We start from the raw sequence: 21,676 nt of genomic DNA, 5'->3' as shown, positions 1-21,676 counted from the left end.
CGTCTACCCCTTTTTCTGTAAAAACAGTAGGTATGCATTCTAAGCATAAAGCCATACTGTTAAATCTGCATTTTAAATGGTACAATACTGCTCTGCTTTGTTCTTCAATGTTCCTGCATTGATCGGAGGTCACCAACTGTCAGTCATATGTGTGTGTCTCCCCCACCCCACAGATGTGCTTAGAGTTCTCATGAAACTGGAATTTTCCCTCTTTCCTTGAAAAAATGGGAGGATCTTGTCACATGGGGTTCCCATTCCCCTCTGGGCCCAGTTGCGAGGAACTGAATAGGCCTCTACCTGGCCGCATGGTTCGGCTTCCCACCTGGCCCGCTTCTTCTACCTGTCAGGCTCCTCCAGGTTCCTTAGGTATCCTTGAGTACCTGTGCTCTGGGGCAGTGAGGAGGAAGGCTGGGCAGAGACTGGCCTTCCTTCCTTGGTGCCATCCTTGTGTGTGAGACATGAACCAGTCCCTCGCCAGCTTGGTGGTGTGGAGAGTTTCTGGTACGTTCGCACGGAGGAGCCAGGTAAATTCTGTTCTGCTTTGTCCCCTGCATGAACTTCAAAGTGTCTCAAGACACGAGGCCAAATGCCTGGTCTTGGCTTCCCTGAGCCTCTCGGCACATGTCCCGTGTCCTGCTCTTAGAGTTTTCCTCGTGGGAGCTTCTCATTTCTTTTTCTCTTTTCCCTCTTTTAGCCTTGTATCATCAAGATTAAAGACTTTTTTGATGCTGAAGATTATTATATTGTCTTGGAATTGTAAGTAGTAAGCTTTTTTATTTGTTCCCGTTTGAATGCTTATTTAAGAGTCTACTGCTGAGTTGCATTTGTCATCCTGGGGACCCTTAATGTACGTGTGTGGTGATGGGGCCCTCAAAGTGCGTGTGGGGTTAGTATATCTGAAATCCCTCCAGTGTTTCCAAAGGCCGGTGGCTTAGAGGTTCCAGGCCCTGGATTGAGGCCTGGGTTCGAATCCTCTGCAAGGGGACTAGCTGACTGCCCATGGCTAGTTTACGTCCCCTTTTGGAGTGTCATTTTCCTGTTGTTAAATGGGGATAATAATGATACCCTATGAGCAGAATTGTAAGGATTAAATGCCATGAGGGGTGGAAAGCCCCCAGCATAGCACCTGGCACGTAGGTGCTCAAACACAGGTGGATGTTATTACTCTGAAATACCTGCCTTGGACCCATCTGCTCGGGATTACGGTACCACGTTGCATGCCGACACCTGAGTCTCTTTCAGGTACTGGTTTGCTTGCTGGTGTATTTCAGTGGCCATAGAGTCCTATCTGATTTGGTGTGACCAACATAATTTCCTGACTCATTCCTGAAAGAGGCCTGTCTGATGTGCATTCCTGTATAAATATGTTAGTGTTTCTGGGAGCAGCTGTTGTGGCAGACAGGCAAGGCTTTGCACCTGATAAACCCGGGCTATGCAGGTTGTCTTTTAAGATTATATAGTAAACAGTAGTCCTGGTCATAGCATTGTAAGAGACTGGACAGCCCTAGTGGTGCTTGAGGGAATATCTGTTGCTATTAAATAGGAGATTGTTACCTGACAGTCTAGTAGAAACCGTTTAATAATAGTAATAATAATAATACAGTAACAGTAACTGTTACTAGTTAAGCACTTAATATGAGCCCAGTACTGTTCTAAGCACTTCACATTGACTCATTCAATCTTCATAGCAATCATCCAGGTCAGTTACAAGTTACTGGTGGGTTAGTACTTTTAGTTCCACTTTACAGAAAAGGAAACTGGAGTGCAGAGGGATCGAATAACCTTGCCAAGCATTGACACTGTAGCAGGCACTATACCTGTGTCAATTATCTCTTAATTTTTACAACAGCCATCAAAGTAGGTGGGATCATCTCTATTTTTTTTTTAAGAGGCAGAAACAAGCTCAGAGAGGTTATATAACTTAACCAAAGTCCTCTAGCTGGGAAGTTGTGGAGCTGGGGTGCAGACCCCCGTTGTCTGATTGTAGGTTTCTGCTTGCTGTTCTATTATCCCAGTCTCAGAATCCCCTGGGGTGTGTGATAAAAATTTAAACTCCTGGGCTCCGCCTCTGATCTACTGAATCGGATTTTATAAAGCTCCCCAAATGTCTCCATTGCCCACCAACACTTGCATCTTTCCTTGGTCCTTAGTTTCTTACAGAGGTATCTTGATTGTGAATGAGACTTATGACTCATCACCTTTACAGTGGGGGTCAAAAGTGAATAAAAATGGCAAGTCTTTGCTTGTCTTAGTGAGTTTGTTTTGTGTTACTATCGTCCACCCAAGTGAGTTTCTCTCCAGGCATGAGGCTCCTGTTTTGCCTGTGTGTTTCAGGATGGAAGGAGGTGAGCTGTTTGACAAGGTGGTGGCGAAAAAACGCCTGAAAGAAGCTACATGCAAACTCTATTTTTACCAGATGCTCATGGCTGTACAGGTAAGAGAAGCCCTCAGTGTTTTATTTATTTACTGTTTTCACAATCTCCAGAAATGCTTTATTTAGAAATTTTGTTCTTTTTGTGGGTGATTTTAGCAATTCAACAGTGTCTTGAAAATACTAAAGTTGCTACATTTCTCTGCTCTGCCATCCTCAGTATTAACTTCATCCTTCACTGGCATCATGATAGCAGAAGCAATAACCTCCTAAGAAAATAAGAATGTCCCTTACTGTAGTTTTCTTTTAGGAAAGGGCAAATTTGCCCCCCGTTTGACAACCTGCTTTCTTATAGGTGAATTACTCTCTGAATTAGACAGAAAGTGAGGGACTGAATGAAAACCCGGAGAGCAGGGTCTGTGTGTGTGTTGTTGGTTCTGTTCTTGGCGAAAACATCCCACTCCTTTGACTCAGATGAGAAAGCTGTAGCTGTGAAGCTTAAAAGGGAGTTAAAGAAACAAACTCTCTTTGGCTCTGAGGTATTTCTGGAGGGGGATTAATCTCTACTTCTGCCTGATCCTTATAGAAATCTCCCTTACCTCTCAGGGTGGGAGCCAGGCAGGGATTAGGGTAAGGCCGGCAAGTTGGGGAGATGGTGCCAGTCGCCCAGCTTCCCCAGGGTCCAGTACTAGGTGTTCCCCTCACATGTAGCAGCATCATGTTAACTGCAACAGGCAGGCATGCAGGCAGACGCGCTGCCTTCCTTCTCTGTGCCGGGAAAGTGTTGAGTGGAGGAACAGCTGGGGGCGTTTTGTCTGCTTGGAACAACAGCACCCTTTCTCACACCAAATTTGGTTGTGGTGATTCTCTGCCAAGGTTTCTTCCCTCGAAAAGCTACTCCCTGCCGGAAACACAGTGACTGCGAGCAGCTCTTGTATTGACAGAGGATTGAGGGAGATTTTCCTGGGGCTGGTCCATCGGGCCTTGCCCTCCCCAGGGGCTTCACCAAGTCTCGGCCCCAGTGCAAGGGTATCAGAGGAATTTTTGCCCTAGGCCAGAGGGATAGCCAGAGAAAACTGAAGCCTAACCCACCTGGACACCTAACCAGTTCTAGACTCTGTTTTAATGGTTTATTCCCCTCCCATACCAAGAATATTAAGGTGAATGGAGTGCAGATGAGTGGGTGTAGGATATCTGTTTCTGTAAGAAATATGACTGAGTGTATAAAAATGAACACAAAAGAGACATCAACATATTACAGATGGTCCCCAACTTATGCTGGTTCAACTTAACAATTTTTCGACTTGATGATGATGCAAAAGCAATCAGCATTTGGTAGAAATCAGACTTCCAGTTTTGAATTTTGATCTTTTCCCGGGCAAGCGATCATGCCGTATGATACACTCTTGTGCTGCTGGGCGGCAGCGGTGAACCGCAGCTCCGGTCAGCCATGCGATCACGAGGGTAAACAACTGATACTCTACAGTGTATTCATTGTGTATGATGAGTTTGCCCAACCATGGCCTTAACATAAATGTTCTGCGCACATTTCAGGTAGGCTAGATGTATTAAATGCGTTTTCAACTTCATGATCTTTTTCCACTTAATGGATTTATCAGGGTGTAGCCCCATTACAAGTCAAGGAGCAAATGTATTTCAGACCAGAGTTTTCGAAAACTACATCATTCTTTGCACTGAGTAATATGTTAACTCTGGGTATTTAAAACAGATCATTTATAAAATGTATTTTACAGATTCCCTTAAAAATATTATTCTCAGTGTTGGAGTAACCAAATATATCATTTGGCGGAATTTTTATGGTTTACTTCAAAGTTGTCCGAAGATATTTCGTATCACCCATTTACATTACATTTTTATTACTGAAATTGACACTTTATGTTTCTGCCAACCTAAAGGGTTGTTTATCTTGAAAAGTGAAGTAAAATGTCTACCTGTTGTCATAAGTTGCCCTTTTCATTTCTTTTGTTTTTTAAAGATTTTCTTGAAAACAAATTCGTAAACACTAATCCCTTTACCCAGTAGTTTTGTATGATTTGGAATGTATTTGTGAGTACATTGGTTTACAGTTTCACCCAGGGGGGTGTGTGTGTCTACTCATATACCTATTCCATAAATCTAAGGGTCATGCCTCCCTTTCTGTTGTAGTACCTCCACGAAAATGGTATTATACATCGGGATTTAAAGCCAGAAAATGTTCTACTCTCATCTCAAAACGAAGACTGTCTTATAAAGGTGAGAAATTTATGTTCTGTGTGTGGCCACTCCAGTAGATAACTGTTCAGAAACTTTTTTAATTCACCAGGTAAAAATTAGGAGTGTAAAAAGGTTGAGAATTTGACCTTTCCACTCTTAGCAGTTATTTTAGAGATCAGGTGTTATTGCTTCAATCCAGGTTCTAGTGAGCGTTTGTTGAGCTCCATTGTGTATAAGCCACTTTTATGTTCAGAGGGAGGGAGGAGGCAACTAAATGGATGAGTGACTCACATCCTCTGTCTTCCCCTTCCTTCTGTCTAAGGCAGTACTTCTCAAACTTGGCTTTACTTTAGAATCTCCTGTTGATTAAAAAAAAATTTTGTTTTTATTAAAAAATAACCATGACACCCACCTGGGTGTGTTTTCCAAGTTCAGGTATTCCAGTGTGCAGACATGGTTCAGAAACGGGTCTAAGAGCCACACATAACCAATTAGAATCCTGGAGTGTCTGTGATAAGGATTATAAGCGTTTTAAAATGTTACAGAGAACATAGGTAAGTTGGAGATAAACCTGGGCCTTGAGTTTTTTTGGCTCAGGAATTTTAAGCAAAATTAAATAACTTGCAAAGTTTAGAATTCTCTTAATTGAGACATGAATTTGTAGATTCAAGATTAACAGCAGGCATGAAATGTAGGATAGAAACTGATATTGACTGCATGTGTTTTGGGGCTGGCAGACTATATTAATTTTTTAATTTTATGATATCATTAAAAATGACTCCCTTTTGCCTTTAATTTTAGATTACTGATTTTGGGCAGTCCAAGATTCTGGGGGAGACATCTCTCATGAAAACCTTATGTGGTACCCCTACCTACCTGGCTCCTGAGGTTCTTGAGTCCTTTGGGACTGCTGGATATAACCGAGCTGTGGATTGCTGGAGTTTAGGAGTTATTCTTTTTATTTGGTAAGAAAAAGTTTTCATTGCTTCAGACTCTGGTGAGAGGTAATTAAGTGAAATCAGAAATGTGTCCAGGTAGATTTAATTTAGGTCATTTTTTTATGACCACTGATGTAAAGAAAAATCTAATTTTTCATTGTGCTGAAAAAGAAATCTTTATATCCGAATGCCACTGAGAATGCCACTTGATTTATTTTCCTTTCTCTCTCTACCAATATTAAGCCTTAGTGGGTATCCACCTTTCTCTGAGCATAAGACTCAAGTGTCACTGAAGGAACAGATCACCAGTGGAAAATACAACTTCATTCCCGAAGTCTGGGCAGAGGTCTCAGAGAAGGGTATGGATACGAAAGGGTTAAGAATTTATGGTTTGCTGAAATGTGTGTGTGCTGTGGTGGGAATTCCTTTTCAAATCCCATGATGTTTTCTCCTGTTGATTCTGTTCTTAGAGGAAGGAAGGTATTAAAAGCATGAGCTCCAGAGCCAGGCAGATCTTGACTCAAGTCCTGGGTCAGCTACTTCCTAGCTTTGTGACTTTATTCAAGTTACTTAACATCTCTGAGCCTCCATTTTCTTTATTTGTAAAGGGGGCACAATAAACCGTACCTTAAAGGGTTTTTATGAGGATTAAGTGTAACATTCACAAGTACCTGGTACCTATTTAAGTACAGGAAATAATAAGTAACTTTTTAGTTACAAAGTTTCCTTTGAGTAAGTAAGCATTAAGAGCTAAATGTAATTTTTTACTGTATTTAAGAATTTAAAAGTGCAACTTTGTAATTATCAAAAGAAAGTGTAGAAAACTGTAACTAAATGTCAAATAATGTAACATAGGTAATTGTGTTAAAGGTTAGAATGTCTAAGGAATAATATTGTTGCCATACACAAGCCAGCCTCCACTTGCTGGCTGTCAAGCTTTATTTCTGCCAAGCCTGCACTTCCGAGAACCTTTCTCTGATGGAGGAACTGTCACCATCAATCCGTGAGTCTTGGGGAGAGTTGCTTCAGCATCCTGAGTGTCTTAGAACTGGGTGGAAGTTCAGCTTTAATTATTTGGAATTTGAGTCCAGCAATGAGAGAAGGGACAGAGAGCTAAGAGGTTATGGTGTCTGAGCAGGGAGAGATGGGGAATATACATCACGGTCATTCTGGTGTTCTCAGAACACTGACGAATACAGAGTGAGGAGTATTACCCTGTTTCCCCGAAAATAAGTTCTAGCCGGACAATCAGCTCTAATGCGTCTTTTGAAGCAAAAATTAATATAAGACCCGGTGTTGCATTATACTATACTGTATTATATTAAATTATACTATATTAAAGGCTTATTTATTTTAGTAAAATAAGACTGGGTTTCATATTAATTTTTGCTCCAAAAGACACATTAGAGCTGATTGTCTGGCTCTGTCTTATTTTCCGGGAAACACGGTAGGGGGCCCTGCCCACCATGCCTGCTGACTCCATGATGACCTCAGCCCCTCTCTCTCTTTCTGGATGTTGGGCCTGTGATTCTGGCATAATTTAATTTTGCTGATTGAATGTATTTACCCTTCTTACTGTGATTGCCAAATTATCTTATTGCTTTAGCTCTGGACCTCGTCAAGAAGTTGTTGGTAGTGGATCCAAAGGCGCGTTTTACAACAGAAGAAGCTTTAGGACACTCGTGGCTTCAGGTGGGTATGGGACAATGCCTGCTGGCCTGAAATACACGGACACCTCTGAGCTGTGCCTGAGAGAAGAGATGAGGAGGATTGAAACACGTTTGCTTTGTTGAGTCCTTTTTTTTTTTTTAATTTTATTGGGGAATATTGGGGAACAGTGTGTTTCTCCAGGGCCCATCAGCTCCAAGTCGATGTCCTTCCATCTAGTTGTGGAAGGCGCAGCTCACTGGACCATGTGGGAATGGAACTGGCAACCCTGTCATTCAGAGCTCACGCTCTAACCAACTGACCCATCCGGCCGCCCTGTTAGGTCCTTTTAATGCAACTGTTTTGACTGAGTTTTAGGTCTGTGTGGTGTGTATATGCATGTATATCGTGTGTCTTTGTGTGTGTTTAGTGCAGTCTTTCAACTTGACTCATAGCTCTTGGATGGACAAGTTCACTTTGTGGCCTCTCCTGGTTCCACGTGGCTTCCCTGAGCCTTCAGTTGGGTTGTGTTCCTTTGAGAGGCTGTTGTAACTCCAGACCTCCACCTCTAGCTGTGCTCCCCTCTTCCCTCAAACTTCCCGCCCCAAACAGGTGGGATGGGCATTCCAGCCATCTCCAACCTTAAATCAGGAAAACAGGTTGGAGGAGGAGGGCAGCTACCCAGGGGGAAAATAAAGGGGCCCACTTCTTGTTCATGGTAAGCATGCCGTTACTGCAGACTTGTCACCTGTGCTTCTCACATCTGCATTACCTCTGTGTTCCTGCTGGGGGTCATGGCTGCTATTAGATTATGCACTGAACTTATTCAAGCTTCCAGAGTCAGAAGTCCTTTGTAGGTGTGCTGGGCTAACCTGTGGTTTAGGAATTAGCTGTAGCATCAGGCAAGTTTTCTGATGGATTTTCAGGTCTTCTGTTAAGTCCGGTTCGATTCAGCACAGCCGTACCGCTTTCTATTAACTTTCATTTGGTCTCTCTGTTTTCTGTGGGGATGGAAGAACCTAACCAGGTAGCTTGAACAAGAGGCTCAAGCTTCCTGGGGATTACTGGTCCAGGAACTCATTCAGTGTCAGCACTGACCTTATGGGACTGGGAAGACTGTCCCCATTCGTTCTCTCTTCCAACGCTCCACACCTAACAGTTGGGCTCAGGTTGAGAACAACACATCCTTAAAAAAAAAAAAAAAAATAGTAGACAAGTGTTTGGGGTGTTGCCCTGGAAACGGCAGTCCCCCCAGAAGAAATCTGTCAGATGATTTAGCACTTAATAGACCACACAGATTTGAAACAGCAGGACCCTGGAGAAAAGGGATTCAGAAACAAAGGGTGCCTTTGCATGTGGGGATTTAATTTTGATGAGAAAGAAAAACATACTCCTTGGCTCTTTTTATGGGTCCTCATATGGAAAGTAGGGGGGCCAGATGTGGAGGTAGAGGACTTGTGTTAAAAAAAAAACAATGGAGCTGGCCAGTTGGGCCTGGGAACAAATGTCCGGCTTGCATCTGCCTGAAATTTACGAACAAGCATAGCCTATGTTTCTTGTACCTTTTGTCTCAAAAGAAAACTGTTATTCACAACCGAGGGAAAGGTGAAGTTCAACCTGGTCACAGGGGTCTCCTTTGAATGCTTTTTTGTCCACATTTTGTTTTTGCAGCAGAAGTTCTCAGAGTGAACATTGAAAAAGGACAAGGAAGCAGATTGTCCACATAAATCATCTGCTAGTGTTAGTTTAGCTTTTATTCCGGGAACACTGAATATTCTTAAAGAAACCAAATGGTCATGTGGGTCTGGCACTGGACTGAGCATTTGGAATGTGAGTTTCGTTTTGTCATTAACAGTGTTCAATTTGGGGAGCATCCCTTGTATCCGTTTTTTGCCGCCTGTGCACTTCCTGAAATAGATGTTTCCTTACGGCTTGCTTCTGAGGCATATTACAATTTAATAATTTTGAATAGATTGTGGACATCTCAAAGAAAGGGTATTGACAGACACACATGGCTTCCTGTATTATGACAAGGCACAGAGCTCCTTGTTCATATTACTGCTGATCGATGACTTGTTTTCAGTATAGGCCTAAATAGGCTTGTGGTCAGCTCTGTTGGGATGCATGGAATAGCTGCCACTTGAGGGGCATTCCAGCATGGTTTCTTTGTTCATTCATTGTTTTAATGAATGAGCTTGTGTGTCAAGCACTGTTAGGCACTGTGGATGCGAAGAGGAGTAAGCTGCATCCTTGCCTTGGGGAGCTGATAATCTGGGTGGGCCAGCTCTGACGACAGTCACCACAGAGCAGTGTGACGCATGGGGTAATAGGAGAAGGTGCAGAGTATTGGGGATCCCTAGGGTGAGAGGCAACCACTGTGCACGGAGCTTCAGGTACCCACAGGTTCACCTGGTGTGAAGAGTGTCTAAAGATCGATTCGCCTGGGGATGGTATGGGTAGATTAGTTTGTTAGGGCTGCCATAACAAAATACCACTGACTGGGTGGCTTCAACAACAGAAATGCATTTTTTCAGAATTCTGGAGGCTGGAAGTCCAATTTCAAGGTGTCGGCAGATTTGATTTATTCTGAGGCCTCTCTCCTGGCCTTGCAGGTGGCTGCTTTCTTTCTGTCCCACGTGGTCACTTCTCTGTGGGTTAGCATCCCTGGTGTCTTTTTCTATTCTTACAAGGTACCAGTCCTGTTGGATTGGGGCCCCACCCTGACAACCTCATTGTCCCTCTTTAAAGGCTCTGTCTCCAAATATAGCCCATAACAGTGGGGGACAGCACTTTCAAACATTGATTGAGTCCCTCTGATACGGAAGCCACCGTGCCTATTACAGTGCCTGGCATCTAAGGGTGCTTGGGAAATACCTGTTCATGGAGTGAATGAGGAAGGTGGATGAAGTGGATGGCCAGGAACGTATTCCCGGTGGAAACTGAGCAGGTGTAGGAGGAAATAAGGGATGCACTTTAAGAGTGAGATCCTAAGGGAGAGTGCAAAGTGAAATCCAGATGAACTTGAAGTCTCACAATGGGTAGTGGGGAGCCACTCTGAATGATGCAATAAACAGTGATGGAAGCAGGTGATTCTAGCTCCTAGATCCGGCAGGAGATAATCCTCAAGCACTGTAATTTTTCTATAGTCATCAAATTGCTGAATGTTGGAGGCCTTCGCTCCTGTGTCCTCCCCTCCCACCCACCGTGGTACACTTGGCTTAATGGGAGGAAGGAAAGGGGGTCGGGTGGGAAAGGACACGGGGTTTTGGAATCAGGCAGCCCTGGGTCTGTATTCTGCAGACGCCACAGAGTGGCTGAGCTGGGTTTCCAGCTGGCCCCAAAGCCCACAATCCTTAGTCATGGATATTTCCCCTTTCTGAAAGTGGGGAGAGCTGCATTAGGTCTCCTCTCAGGGCTCCTAGATGCCAATAAATCCTTGGCATTTATTGAAGTAAGCAATACAGAAGTATTGCTTCTGTAGAGCCCTACAGAAGTAAGCAGCCAGTGGGGTGAGGTGGTAGTTCTCGTGTGTACACCCTCTACCCCCACCCCGTATTTCCCCTTCCAGAAGCAAGAAACACGTGTAATGCTATGACCCGTTCACTTGTCTTCCTTTCTCATGAGACCCAAGCTGTGGGATATTGCAGGGTTGAAGTCCTGGTGACTTGTACAGCACAGCACTTGCTGGGTGAATTTACCTAGGGTGCTGGGCTAGTTTGTTAGGATGGACCCAGTAGCTGACCTCATTGTTGGCAGGGAAGGGGGCATCTCCTGAAGAGATTCGGGAGCTGCATGGAGTCAGCCCTCAGAGGACTGAGCCAACCCCAGCCTCTGGCCGCCTCTGTCAGGATCGGGGGTACTTGTTCTGAAAGTCTTTTGACTGCTAAGCTCTGTGGTTCTCTGAACCACCGAGAGCTCTTAGGCACGTGGTTTTGATTCAGCCAGTGTTGGGTGAGCACTGACTGCTGGTTAGTTGACTCTGGGAAGGCAGGTGGTCCTTTCCTTCCAGAGCTTCTGCAAGGGCATGCCATTTAGTCAACTGACAGGATGTCATCACCCACTTTCCTGTTTCCAGGGGCATCCTAGCTCCATCTTTCAAGGAGCTTTCCCTCAAACATAGCCTACTTATGTTTTCCATTTCTTCGCAGGATGAGGACATGAAGAGAAAATTTCAAAATTTGCTTTCTGAAGAAAACAAGTCAACGGCTCAACCCGAGGTCCCAGCCCAGGTATTCTAGATGATGGTTATTAAATACAGGCAAAGTTTAAAGAGCTGATGAGCAAGAATGCTGAGTTTGAATAGTCTCTTTAATAGCAATTGCTTAACTTTTTTAATGTAGTAGACTCTTTGTTTGAGCTTGATCTGCTGTAGCACCCTTAGAAGAGTTAATCATGAAGAATGTTTAATGCATTAGAGAAGCACAGCTAGGGATTGTCATTTAAGAAGTCTCCTGCAAGGCAAGATTTGAAAGACTATATTAGAGGCTCCAATTTAAATTTGTTGAAAATGATTTATTGATTATGATTTTATTCCTCTAGAGTTCTTTTAAGTTCATATCCATTCATTACTTTCTTGCCTCCTTTTTGTGAATGATAATACTCCTTTCCCCACTGTCCCTTCGCAGTGTTATAAATGGGAAAACAAAGTTACAAAAAAAACTTGTCTTCCCACACAAGAGCAAGACTTGGGGCTCCCAGTGAAAGATGTCATCATCTCTTTAAACTTCATAATTTAGGAGATGATGACCAAGATGGAGCTGGTTATGCTGCTTCCTTTCAAAAGACATCCTTGAATGATTGGAAGTCAGAGGGGAGAGAAATGTCATTTCGATAAGCATGTCTGAGTCTGGGGGGCGTTGTGGGAATTCAGATGTCAGTGAGGATGACCAGTAATTCTTGGGACTAGACGTTTCCTATGAAATGCCCCAAATGTACCTGGAGCATCCTGGGAAACTGATAATTTTAAAGAAGCCAGCAGTTTTCTTTGACCATTTCTCTCTTTTCCTTTTTTCCAGCCTTCTACGAGTCGAAAGCGGCTCCTTGAAGAGGAACTGGAAGACGCGGACACCACAAAGCGCCTGGCTGTATGTGCTGCTGTATCATGAACAGTGCTTCGGAACATGAAAGAAACACACTTTCTTGAACTGTGCTGTATTTGTTTTTTAGTGTTTGTATTTTAATTAGGAGAGAACAGTTGCTTTTCTGCAGTCCTCAGTACACTAACACCTAATAGAAACTGGGCTTTGTGCTTCGGCCAGATGATCCATTCTTTAGTTACATGCCTTTTTGTGTGGGCATTTGAAATCATGTGTGTCTTTTGTCTGGTACTCTATCTTGGCTCTTAGCAGGCAGGTGTCTCAGGTGGTGTCCGTTGGTCTTAGCCTGTGTACGCTGCATACAAATTCTAAAGGCTCCTTAGAAAGGGGCCTGGTGAGATTGGGGTTTAGTTTGTAGAGATTGGCTGACTGCCAACATCGTGAGACAGTGGGTATCTTGGTGCAAATACCACGATCCTGTTTTAAATTCTCATTCTAACTCTCATAAAGATATAGGTCCACCGTTATGCTCAGGGAAATAAGCCTAATAGTATATGATTCCACTTACATGAGATACCATAGAGACAAAGTAGAATGCTGATATCAGGAGCTGGTGGGCAGGGGTAATGGGGAATTAATGTGTTTAGTGGATATAGTTTTCCAAGATGAAAAGTCTGGAGATGCATCATGATGAAGGTTGCACGGAAATGTGAATGTATAATACCATTGTACTGTGTACTTGAAAAAATGGTTAAGATGTAAAATTTTATGTTTTGTGTGTTTTACCACAATAAAGAATTTTTTAGGGGCGGACGGGTGGCTCAGTTGGTTAGAGCGCGAGCTCTGGGCAACAGGGTTGCCAGTTCAATTCCCACATGGGCCAGTGAGTTGAGCCCTCCGCAGCTAGAATGAAGTCAATGAGCTGCCACTCAGCTCCCAAGTGGCCAGATGGCTCAGTTGGTTGGAGCGTATCCTCTCAACCACAAGGTTGCTGGTTCGACTCCCCGACTCCCACAAGGGATGGTGGGCTGCGCCCCCTGCAACTAAGATTGAACACGGCACCTTGAGCTGAGCTGCCGCTGAGCTCCTGGATGGCTCAGTTGGTTGGAGCGTATCCTCTCAACCACAAGATTGCCAGTTTGACTCCCGCAGGGGATGGTGGGCTGCGCCCCCTGCAACTAACAATGGCAACTGGACCTGGAACTGAGTTGCGCCCTCTACAGCTAAGATTGAAAGGACAACAACTTGGGAAAGTCCCGGAAGTACACACTGTTCCCCAATAAAGTCCTGTTCCCCTTCCCCAATGAAATCTTTAAAAAAAAAAAAAAAATTTTTTTTTTAAAGATAGAAGTCCACAGTCCCTGGAACCTTAAGGCCAGATATGTTGTGAATTTTAATATCTTCCTGATTTTAGGAAAGGGACATTGCATATCGACTGTATTTATGTGTAATACCCAGTGGAGTCCTGTAACCAAACACATTAATATTTCTGCAGCAGATATTCATAGTAAAAGGGATAGAGAAGACTTTAAGTCATATCGGTTTGGTCTTTTCTGTCAAATGAGTTATGGGTGACTCAGTTTTCAGAGATGTTTGGATTTTGGAAATACAGATAAGGCATGTGAGCATGTCATGTTGACCCAACAGTGACCAACGGGGCCCTGTGTAAAGCCCCTCCCTTGGTGTTGTCTAGTCCTCAAAAGTGCTTTTGTGGGCTAGGTCCTCTGACCACCCTCATGTAATTGGTGAGGAACCCAGGCTGAAGGAGCAAGGTGATTTGTCCAAAGTCACAGCTAGTAAGTGGCAGAGTCGGGACCCAACCCAGGTCCTTCTGACTCTAATGTTCCTCATCTCCTCAGTCCCATATTTAATTAGACTCAGGGATGTTGACTCACACTGACAAAACTCACAAGAGACTGATGTCCAATTTTGAATGCTAGTGTTTTAAATGATGAGTGGATACAGCCCCATGATCTAGAAGTTGGTATATATGTTGGTTGCAAGGAATCAGAGGCCCATTCAATTTACTAAATGAAAAGGATTTGTTTCAAGTTTGCATATGGCTGGGACTGGGAGCCATCAGGAGCCCAGGCAGTTCTAATGGCTGGCTCCTCTTGTCTCTGATCCACTGATTTTGCTTCTCTTGTAACTGGCTGGTTGTTGCTAGGCCACATTGTAGCTCATTGGCCATGCCATAAATTGCCTTGGTTCAGATGCCACTGTTGAGCCAGCCAGGGCAGGGTCAGGGGCACACAGCTGTTGCCCCAGGCAATGGGATAGTGGTTGGCAATTTCCATTAGAAGGGTGTACAAGCATTCTGAGGCTTGGCTTGCCTGGTGCTGCGGGGGGGGGCTAGATGGGGATTTAGGTGGTTTTCATATTTAAAGAAATGAGGCTGAGATTGCCAAGTTAGATGGGCTTTAGCTCATTTGAATATTTAATGTGAAGGCTGTGGCTTCTTAGGGCATTTTTTTCATCGTGGGGCAGTCAGCCAACACTTCTGTTTCCAAAGCACTTTGTATTAGCTCCCTGATTATACCCACCATGGTAGGCTGAATAATGGCCCCCAAAGATGTCCTCATCCTGAACTTCAGAATTTATGAATATGTTCCTTTGCATTGGAAAGTAAACTGCAGTTAAGGGTATTCAAGTGGGAAGATTATTCTGTCTTATCCAGGTGGGCCCAATGTTATTACACTGTTCTTTTTAAGAGGACACAACAGATGTCAGAATCAGAGGACAATGTATTTTGAAAATGGAGGAAGAGGCCACAAGCCAAGGTAGCTACTAGGAGCTGAAGAAAAGGAAATGGATTGTTCCCTTAGCCTCCTGATGGGACCCGTCCTTTACACCTTGACTTTAGCGGAGTAAAACTGATTCCAGACCTCTGACCTATAAAATTATAAGAATAAATTTGTGTTGTTTTAAGCTACCCAGTTTGTGGTAATTTGTTAGAACAGCCATAGGACACTAATATACTCACCAATGGGAAGATATTAGCTGCTGATTTGGGGCCACCCAACACACATTTTCTTTCTAATCTCACTACTTTTTTTCTCTATCTCATGAAGAGATGGGGGAGGGGGAGATAGTAAAGCTAAGTGTCTGCCTGTCTGACCCCTACTATGGAAGCTGAAAGGGTCTCTAGAGGCTCTTTCCCTGGTAAACCTACTCCCACTGGTCACCCCGCTGGAGGTGGGCACAGGATTTTGAAACATGAGCAAATGGAGATGGAACAAAAGGATGAAACGGTAGTGGTAGGAGCAGTATTGTGTTAATCTGAGCTCTGCATTTCCCTGACTTTGGCTTTGGGCAAGTTCAAATTACTGACCTTCTATTTCCTTATCTGTAAAATGGGTACAATAAGAGTACTGACCTCGTGGTGCTTTTGAAGATTCAATGGTCCATTTAAAGTGTCTGGCACGAGGTAAGGGATCCATCCATCAGTGTTGGCTTCCATCATTAAAGGTGAGAGAGCTACGTAAATATCCAGAGGGAGCCATAGAAAGTTGATGAGCAGGGAAGGAACATAATATGTTCAGCTTTTGGTGGGGTGGGCACACGAGATGGGTGAATAATTGATACAGCAGATTTGGTACATGCCAGGCCTGTGATGGGTGCTGAGAGCAGACGTGGAGGGGTATTTCCCAGTGGCTGAGGTAACTGCCACTCTGTTCTGAAGAACAGGTATGTTGCTCCATGGTAGACCTGCTGTGTGCCTAGATGATGGTGCTGTGGACAGCCCTTAACTTGTGCCAGTCCTGCACCAAATGTCTCTTGTAACTGCATCCCTATTTTTCTGAGGGAGGCATCCCTCCTCCCACTTGTCCTTAACCCATGTCCTTTGGGAGGTGTTGACCCCACCCCATTCCTAGAGGGACTCCATATGGCCAGGTCTGGCCAATCTTGCTGTGATTGGCTCAGGCAAGGACATGTGACCCAAATGGGTACAATGAAAGTGATCCCTGAGACTGCTTGGAACTATTGGGAATCAGCTCCTGCTTTCCTGGTCGGATATGAGCTAGGAGCTGCCAGGGACACTGGGGAGAGAACTGCATGGGAATGAAGTCATCACACAAGGAAGCAAAATCGAAGAGAGATTGGAGAAAGACAGGGTATTGTTTAAGCACTTGGGTCCACCTATGTCTACAGTGAGTACCATCCCAGGACTTTTCAATGTTCCCTTTTTTGTTTTACTCCAGGTTGAGGTTTTTTTTTTTTTTGTTATTGTTGTTTTTGTCACTTGTATCTGGAAAAGGCTAGACTAGTAAGTCCAACCATTTACAAATTCCAAGAGACCCTTGGAGACTCCTCTGTTTTCTAGTAGGGAAAACATTCTCAGCTCCTGTTTTTCTGCCAACTTTAGGGTTTTCAGAGAGGTTTGGGGCAGAGAATGGAAAGCAAAGATGTGGGAAGTAACAGTCCTTCCAGCCCCAAGGTTGAGTGAACCCCTCCCAGCTAATTATACCGCAGGATTTGGGAGCAGAGCCCTTTTCATTAGACTTTTAGGAGTCTTGGAAGGATAAGGCTGGAGTTATACCAGTGAAGCTTGGAGAAAGCTTGGTGCCTCCCAGGCGCTGTGCTCAGAGAAGTACATGCATCATCTCCTGAAAGCTCATCTCTATCCTTGCGGCATTATTAGTGCCATTCTCCCCTTTGCAGATTTAAAAATCAAGGGTCTCTGGCTCGGTCAAGTGACCTGTTCAAGGTTTCCCACTTTGCAAGAGGTGGAGGCAAGATTTGAAAGGAGATTTCCCTTCTCAAGAGCCCTTGTTTTTTTTAACCATTAAATAAAACTACTTAGGAGGTCTTGTCACCAGATTACAATTTGGTAAATGCTAGGCGCGGTGTTGACACTTTATTTGGATTATTTCATTAAGTCCTCCCAACGTTCCTTATGTAGTTGTTGGATCTTCCTGATTAAGGAGAAACAGACCTCCGGATACCTGACGTTAAATAGGCAAAAGTTAGTGGAGATTCGGGACTCGAACTCAGCGTCTCCACTGAGTCTGGCTCTCCTAGGGATAGGGGCCTTCACTGTGCCACATAGGCTCGTGCACGTGCTTGCACATTTCCACGACGGAGATCACATCATTTTAGCGGTGTCCTTTCCCCCAGCACTTGGGGATAATTCCCTCCTGGCCCAGACCCTCGCCCCAAGCCTGGCGCAGCGGGTGAAGCAAAAGGAGCAGTATCGGGAAGGGGCGAAGGGACCTGGCCTGGGGTCGTCCGCAGCGCGGCAGGAGGGGGCGCCGAGCGCAGAACAGCGAGCGCCTCAGCGGGGCAGGACGGATGCGGAGGGGGTGGGTGCAACGCTGGGAACAGCGGCCGGCTCCGAGGGCACGAGGCGGGGCACGCGGGGAGGGGGCGCGGCGAGTGCGCGCTTGCGCGGTTTGTTGTGGGGGGGTTAACCGCGGAGGCGCGCGCGCGCGCGTGCGCGGTTGTGGGGGGGGGGTTGTGGGTTGCCGCGGCGGCGCGCGGCACGGCGGGAACATGGCGCGCGGAACCGGCGCGCGCGCCTAGCTGGCGGGACCGTTAGCTCGAGGCGGACGCGGCCCGGGCCCCGCGGGGATGGAGCAGTCGCCGCCGCCGGCGCTCGAGCCAACCCCGGGGCCGACCCCAGCACGGAGCCGTAGGCGGCGGGAGCCCGAGTCGCCGCCGGCGCCGGTGAGTGCGTGAGGGGCGCGGGCCGGGAGACTTTCTTTGTGAAACTCCGTCGGTGCGAGCCGGGCCGGGCCTCGGCTGTTAACCAGCGGCCGCGAGGCGGAACCCGCGCCGCCGTCCGGGTTCGAGCCCCGCCTCACGCCGTTCGGCGGCGGGACCGGGTCTGTCTCTTGCCCGCCTCAGTTTCCGCGGGAGTGTGTTTGTGCGCGCGCGCGGGGGTGAAGGGGGGGCGGTATACAGTCGGCGCTTAATGGGCTCGGCACCTCCCCCTTACCTCCACCCTTGCAGGTTGCGGGCCCCTATCTCGGGGCTCACGGGGGAGGTAGAAGACGCTAGGAGACAGGTGTCGGCGCAGCCGCGGGAGACTCAGGTGCAGACAGCCCCAGGTGGAATTTCAGAGAGTGAGCTGTCCGTCCTACGAAGGAAGCAAGTCTGTCAGTGGCTCAGCACAAGAGTGATTTGGGAATACTTTGCATGTACGCCAGTTTCGTGATGTGTTTGGAGTATTGGTCCGGGTGAAGGATGCTGAGCGAAATGGACTTTGGAGGTGTGGCGCTTGCTGGATGGGATGGGATGGTCTTGAGCATTGGGCTCTCAAAACAGCCTAGGTAAAAGAGCGCTTGATAAAAATATACGAGTCTCAACTCATCCATGGACTCAGGCATAGGATATTTTGAATTTTTAACAAGCTCCCAAGTTATGATCAGGCAAAATTGGACAAGCACTATCTTAGAGTAAGCTTCCTGTGAGCAGAGACCTGTTCTGTTTATAGCTCACCATGGCATCCTGGTACCAGGCGCGGTGCTTGGCACATGGTAGATGGTCAGTAAATATTTGTCGGAAAACTAAATGACTTAGAGAGTTTCCAGAATAGTTCTTGAGACAATTTTCAGGAGCTTTTTGGGATTAATGACTGTCAGATTACTGTATAATGTGATTTTTCTCAGGTTCCATCTTAACTTTTGTGATTGTTTGTGTCTTGTTTTCAATATGTTGTAGGCAAAGCAGAGTGTACATTGCTTAGTATAAACTATCAACTATGTGTACCATAGCTACGTTAAAACTAATTTTGAAAGAAAATTCTGAAATAAAAAATGCATGTTTCTTTCTCTTCATCATTTGGGAACACTAGGCTTGTAGGATTTTGTGCCTTTGAGGCAGGTAAATATTTACATTTTCATCAAAGCAAATCTGAATTACTGTTTATCTATTCAGAAAAGTTGGCAATTTGCTTAAACCTCTGGGTATTTGTCCTCTGGATGTGATATTTTGAAACTGAGATTTATGTTTAGTTTAGTCAATGCTAAAATAGAATTGTTTGATTGAAAGTTATTTGATATTTCAGGGGCAGTTTTTTTTCATGTTTTTTGAATTGCCATAGATTTCATTTTAATAGTTTCTTTTTTTGTTCATTGACAAAATATGAATGTATAGGAAGACAAGACTTTAGGAGTTGAGATTGCATCTGAAAATAAATATTGAAAAACTAGGTGCTTTATTCTATGTATCATTTTTGTAGTTTATGCGGATGTATTTGTTATTTTTATTGAGATGTAATTGACATATAGCTTATTTGTTTAGGTATACAACATCATGATTTGACATTTGTATATACTGCAAAAAGATCAGCATATAAGTCTAGTTAACCTCTATCACCACACATAATTATAAATTTGTTTTCACGATGAAAACTTTTAAAATCTATTCTCTTAGCAACTGCAAATATACAATACAGTATTATTAACTATAGTCACTATGCTATACATTACATCCCCATGATGACCTTTTAAAAAAGTGTCTTAAAAAAAAGCTTTGTTGAGATGTAATTCACCTACCATAAAATTAACCTCTTTAGTATACAATTTCACAGTTTATGTATGTTCATTGTATATCCAACATTACCATTATCTACTTTTAGAGCATTTTCATCACCCCACAAAGAAATCCCTTACACATTAACATTCCTTATTTGCCTTTCTCCCAGCCCCTGGCAATAAATAACTTAATTTCTATCTTCCCGAATTTAGCTATCCTGGGAATTTAACATAATGTAATCTTATAATATGTTGTCTTTTGTGACTGGCTTCTTTCACTTAGCACAGTTTTTTTGTTTCATCCATATTGTACGAGTAGCGTGTATTAGTACTCCATTCCTTTTTATTGCTGAATAATATTCCATTGGAAGGATATACATTTTCTTTATCTGTTCATCTATTGGTAGATATGTGGGTTTTTTCTACTTTTTGGTTATACTTGTCCCTTGGTATTTGCTGGGGATTGGTTCTAGGACCCCTACAGATTCCAAAATCCCCAGATGATCAAGTACTTTATATAAAATGGTATAGTATTTACATATAACCTGTGGACATCCTCCAGTACACATTAAATCATCTCTAGGTTACTTATAATACCTAGTACAGTGTAAATAGGTGGTACACTGTATTGTTTAGGAAATAATGACAAGAAGAAAGTTTGTTCATGTTTGGTACAGATGCAACCATCCTAGGCCTATCTAGGCCTAATCTGTGTCAGAACAACATAACTTTTTCTGAATAGTTTGCATCCAAGATTGAGTCCATGGATGCAGAACCCGTGTATACAGAGGGCCAGCTGTATTATGAATAATGCTGTTATGAATACTTGTGTACACGTTTTAGTGTGGACATATGTTTTAATTTCGGGCATATCCCAGTTGATGGGTCACATGCTAACTCTATTTTAACCTTTTGAGGAGCTGCCAACTGGTTCCTAAGGCACTGCATCGTCTTACGTTCCCACCAGTGATGTGTGAGGGTTCCAGTTTCTACATCCTCGTCAGTACTACTTGTTATTGCCTGTCTTTTTAACTTTAGCCATCCTAGTAGATGTAAAATGGTATCTCATTGCAATTTTGATTTGCAGTTCCCTGGTCACTAATGATGTTGGGCATATTTTTTGGGCTTATTGACCATTTGGAGAAATTACTATTCAAATCCTCTGTCCATTTTTTGGGGGGAGGGGTCCATTTTTGAATTGGGTTGTCTTTTTATCATTGAGTTGTGGAAGTTCTTTAAATATTCTGGATACTAACCCTGAGTCAAATATATGAGTTGCAAATAGTTTCTCCCATTCTGTAGGTTGTCTTTTCACCATTTTGATAATATCCTTTGTTGCAAAAAAAGTTTTGTGATAGAGTCCACTTATCTGTTTTTTTCTTTTGTTGCTCATATCTTAGAATCCACAGCCATATCCAAGGTCATGAAGGTTTATGACTGCCTATGCCTTCTTCTAATAGTTTTAAGTTTTTAGCCCTTATACTTAGGTAGTTAGTCCATTTTGAGTTAATTTTGGTAATGGTGTAAGGTAGTGGTCCAGATTCATTCTTTTGCGTATGGTGATCCTGATCAGCACTATATATTGGAAAAAAAAAACTTATTATCCCATTGAATGGACTTTTGCACCCTTATTGAAAATCAGCTGATCATATGTTAGGTTTATTTCTGGACTGTCAAGTTATTATATTGTTTCTTTCTGTGCCAGCATTACGCTATTTGATTATAGTAGCTCTTTAATAGGTTTTGAAATTGTGTAAGTTCTTCTTTTTCAAGACTGTTTTGGCTTTTCTAGATTCCTGGATTTTAGGATCAGTTTATCAATTTCTGCCAAAAAAATTGCTGGGATTTTTATAGGGATTGTGTTTAATCTGTCCTTTCAGTTGATGTTTTTGTAGTTTTCAGGTCCAATCCTTGTGCTTCTTTCAAAAATTTGTCCCTAAGTATTTTATTCTGTTTAATGCTGTTGTACATGGAACTGTTTTTAAAATTTCA

General features: G+C 43.9%; 2 protein-coding genes across 5 annotated transcripts in view; both read left to right on the top strand.

The window, feature by feature from the left end:
- The window catches only part of CHEK2 (checkpoint kinase 2), a 40,966-nt gene extending 27,924 nt beyond the window's left edge, over positions 1 to 13,042 (top strand). For all 3 annotated transcript variants that reach the window (XM_033098276.1, XM_033098275.1, XM_033098277.1), the window contains 8 exons: positions 695 to 756; positions 2,335 to 2,434; positions 4,538 to 4,624; positions 5,387 to 5,550; positions 5,767 to 5,882; positions 7,130 to 7,215; positions 11,319 to 11,399; positions 12,186 to 13,042. In XM_033098276.1, coding sequence (XP_032954167.1) covers positions 695 to 756; positions 2,335 to 2,434; positions 4,538 to 4,624; positions 5,387 to 5,550; positions 5,767 to 5,882; positions 7,130 to 7,215; positions 11,319 to 11,399; positions 12,186 to 12,275 — 786 coding nt within the window. In that variant the 3' untranslated portion in view covers positions 12,276 to 13,042. The remainder of the gene's footprint in view (positions 1 to 694; positions 757 to 2,334; positions 2,435 to 4,537; positions 4,625 to 5,386; positions 5,551 to 5,766; positions 5,883 to 7,129; positions 7,216 to 11,318; positions 11,400 to 12,185) is intronic.
- Positions 13,043 to 17,690: 4,648 nt separating this feature from the next.
- The window catches only part of TTC28 (tetratricopeptide repeat domain 28), a 624,117-nt gene continuing 620,131 nt past the window's right edge, over positions 17,691 to 21,676 (top strand). For both annotated transcript variants that reach the window (XM_033097458.1, XM_033097459.1), the window contains exon 1: positions 17,691 to 17,873. In XM_033097458.1, the coding sequence (XP_032953349.1) occupies positions 17,778 to 17,873 (96 nt within the window). In that variant the 5' untranslated portion in view covers positions 17,691 to 17,777. The remainder of the gene's footprint in view (positions 17,874 to 21,676) is intronic.

This window comes from Rhinolophus ferrumequinum, chromosome 25 (genome assembly GCF_004115265.2).
Source record: "Rhinolophus ferrumequinum isolate MPI-CBG mRhiFer1 chromosome 25, mRhiFer1_v1.p, whole genome shotgun sequence".
Classification (NCBI taxonomy): domain Eukaryota; kingdom Metazoa; phylum Chordata; class Mammalia; order Chiroptera; family Rhinolophidae; genus Rhinolophus; species Rhinolophus ferrumequinum.
This window is presented reverse-complemented; position numbering and strand designations above follow the sequence as displayed.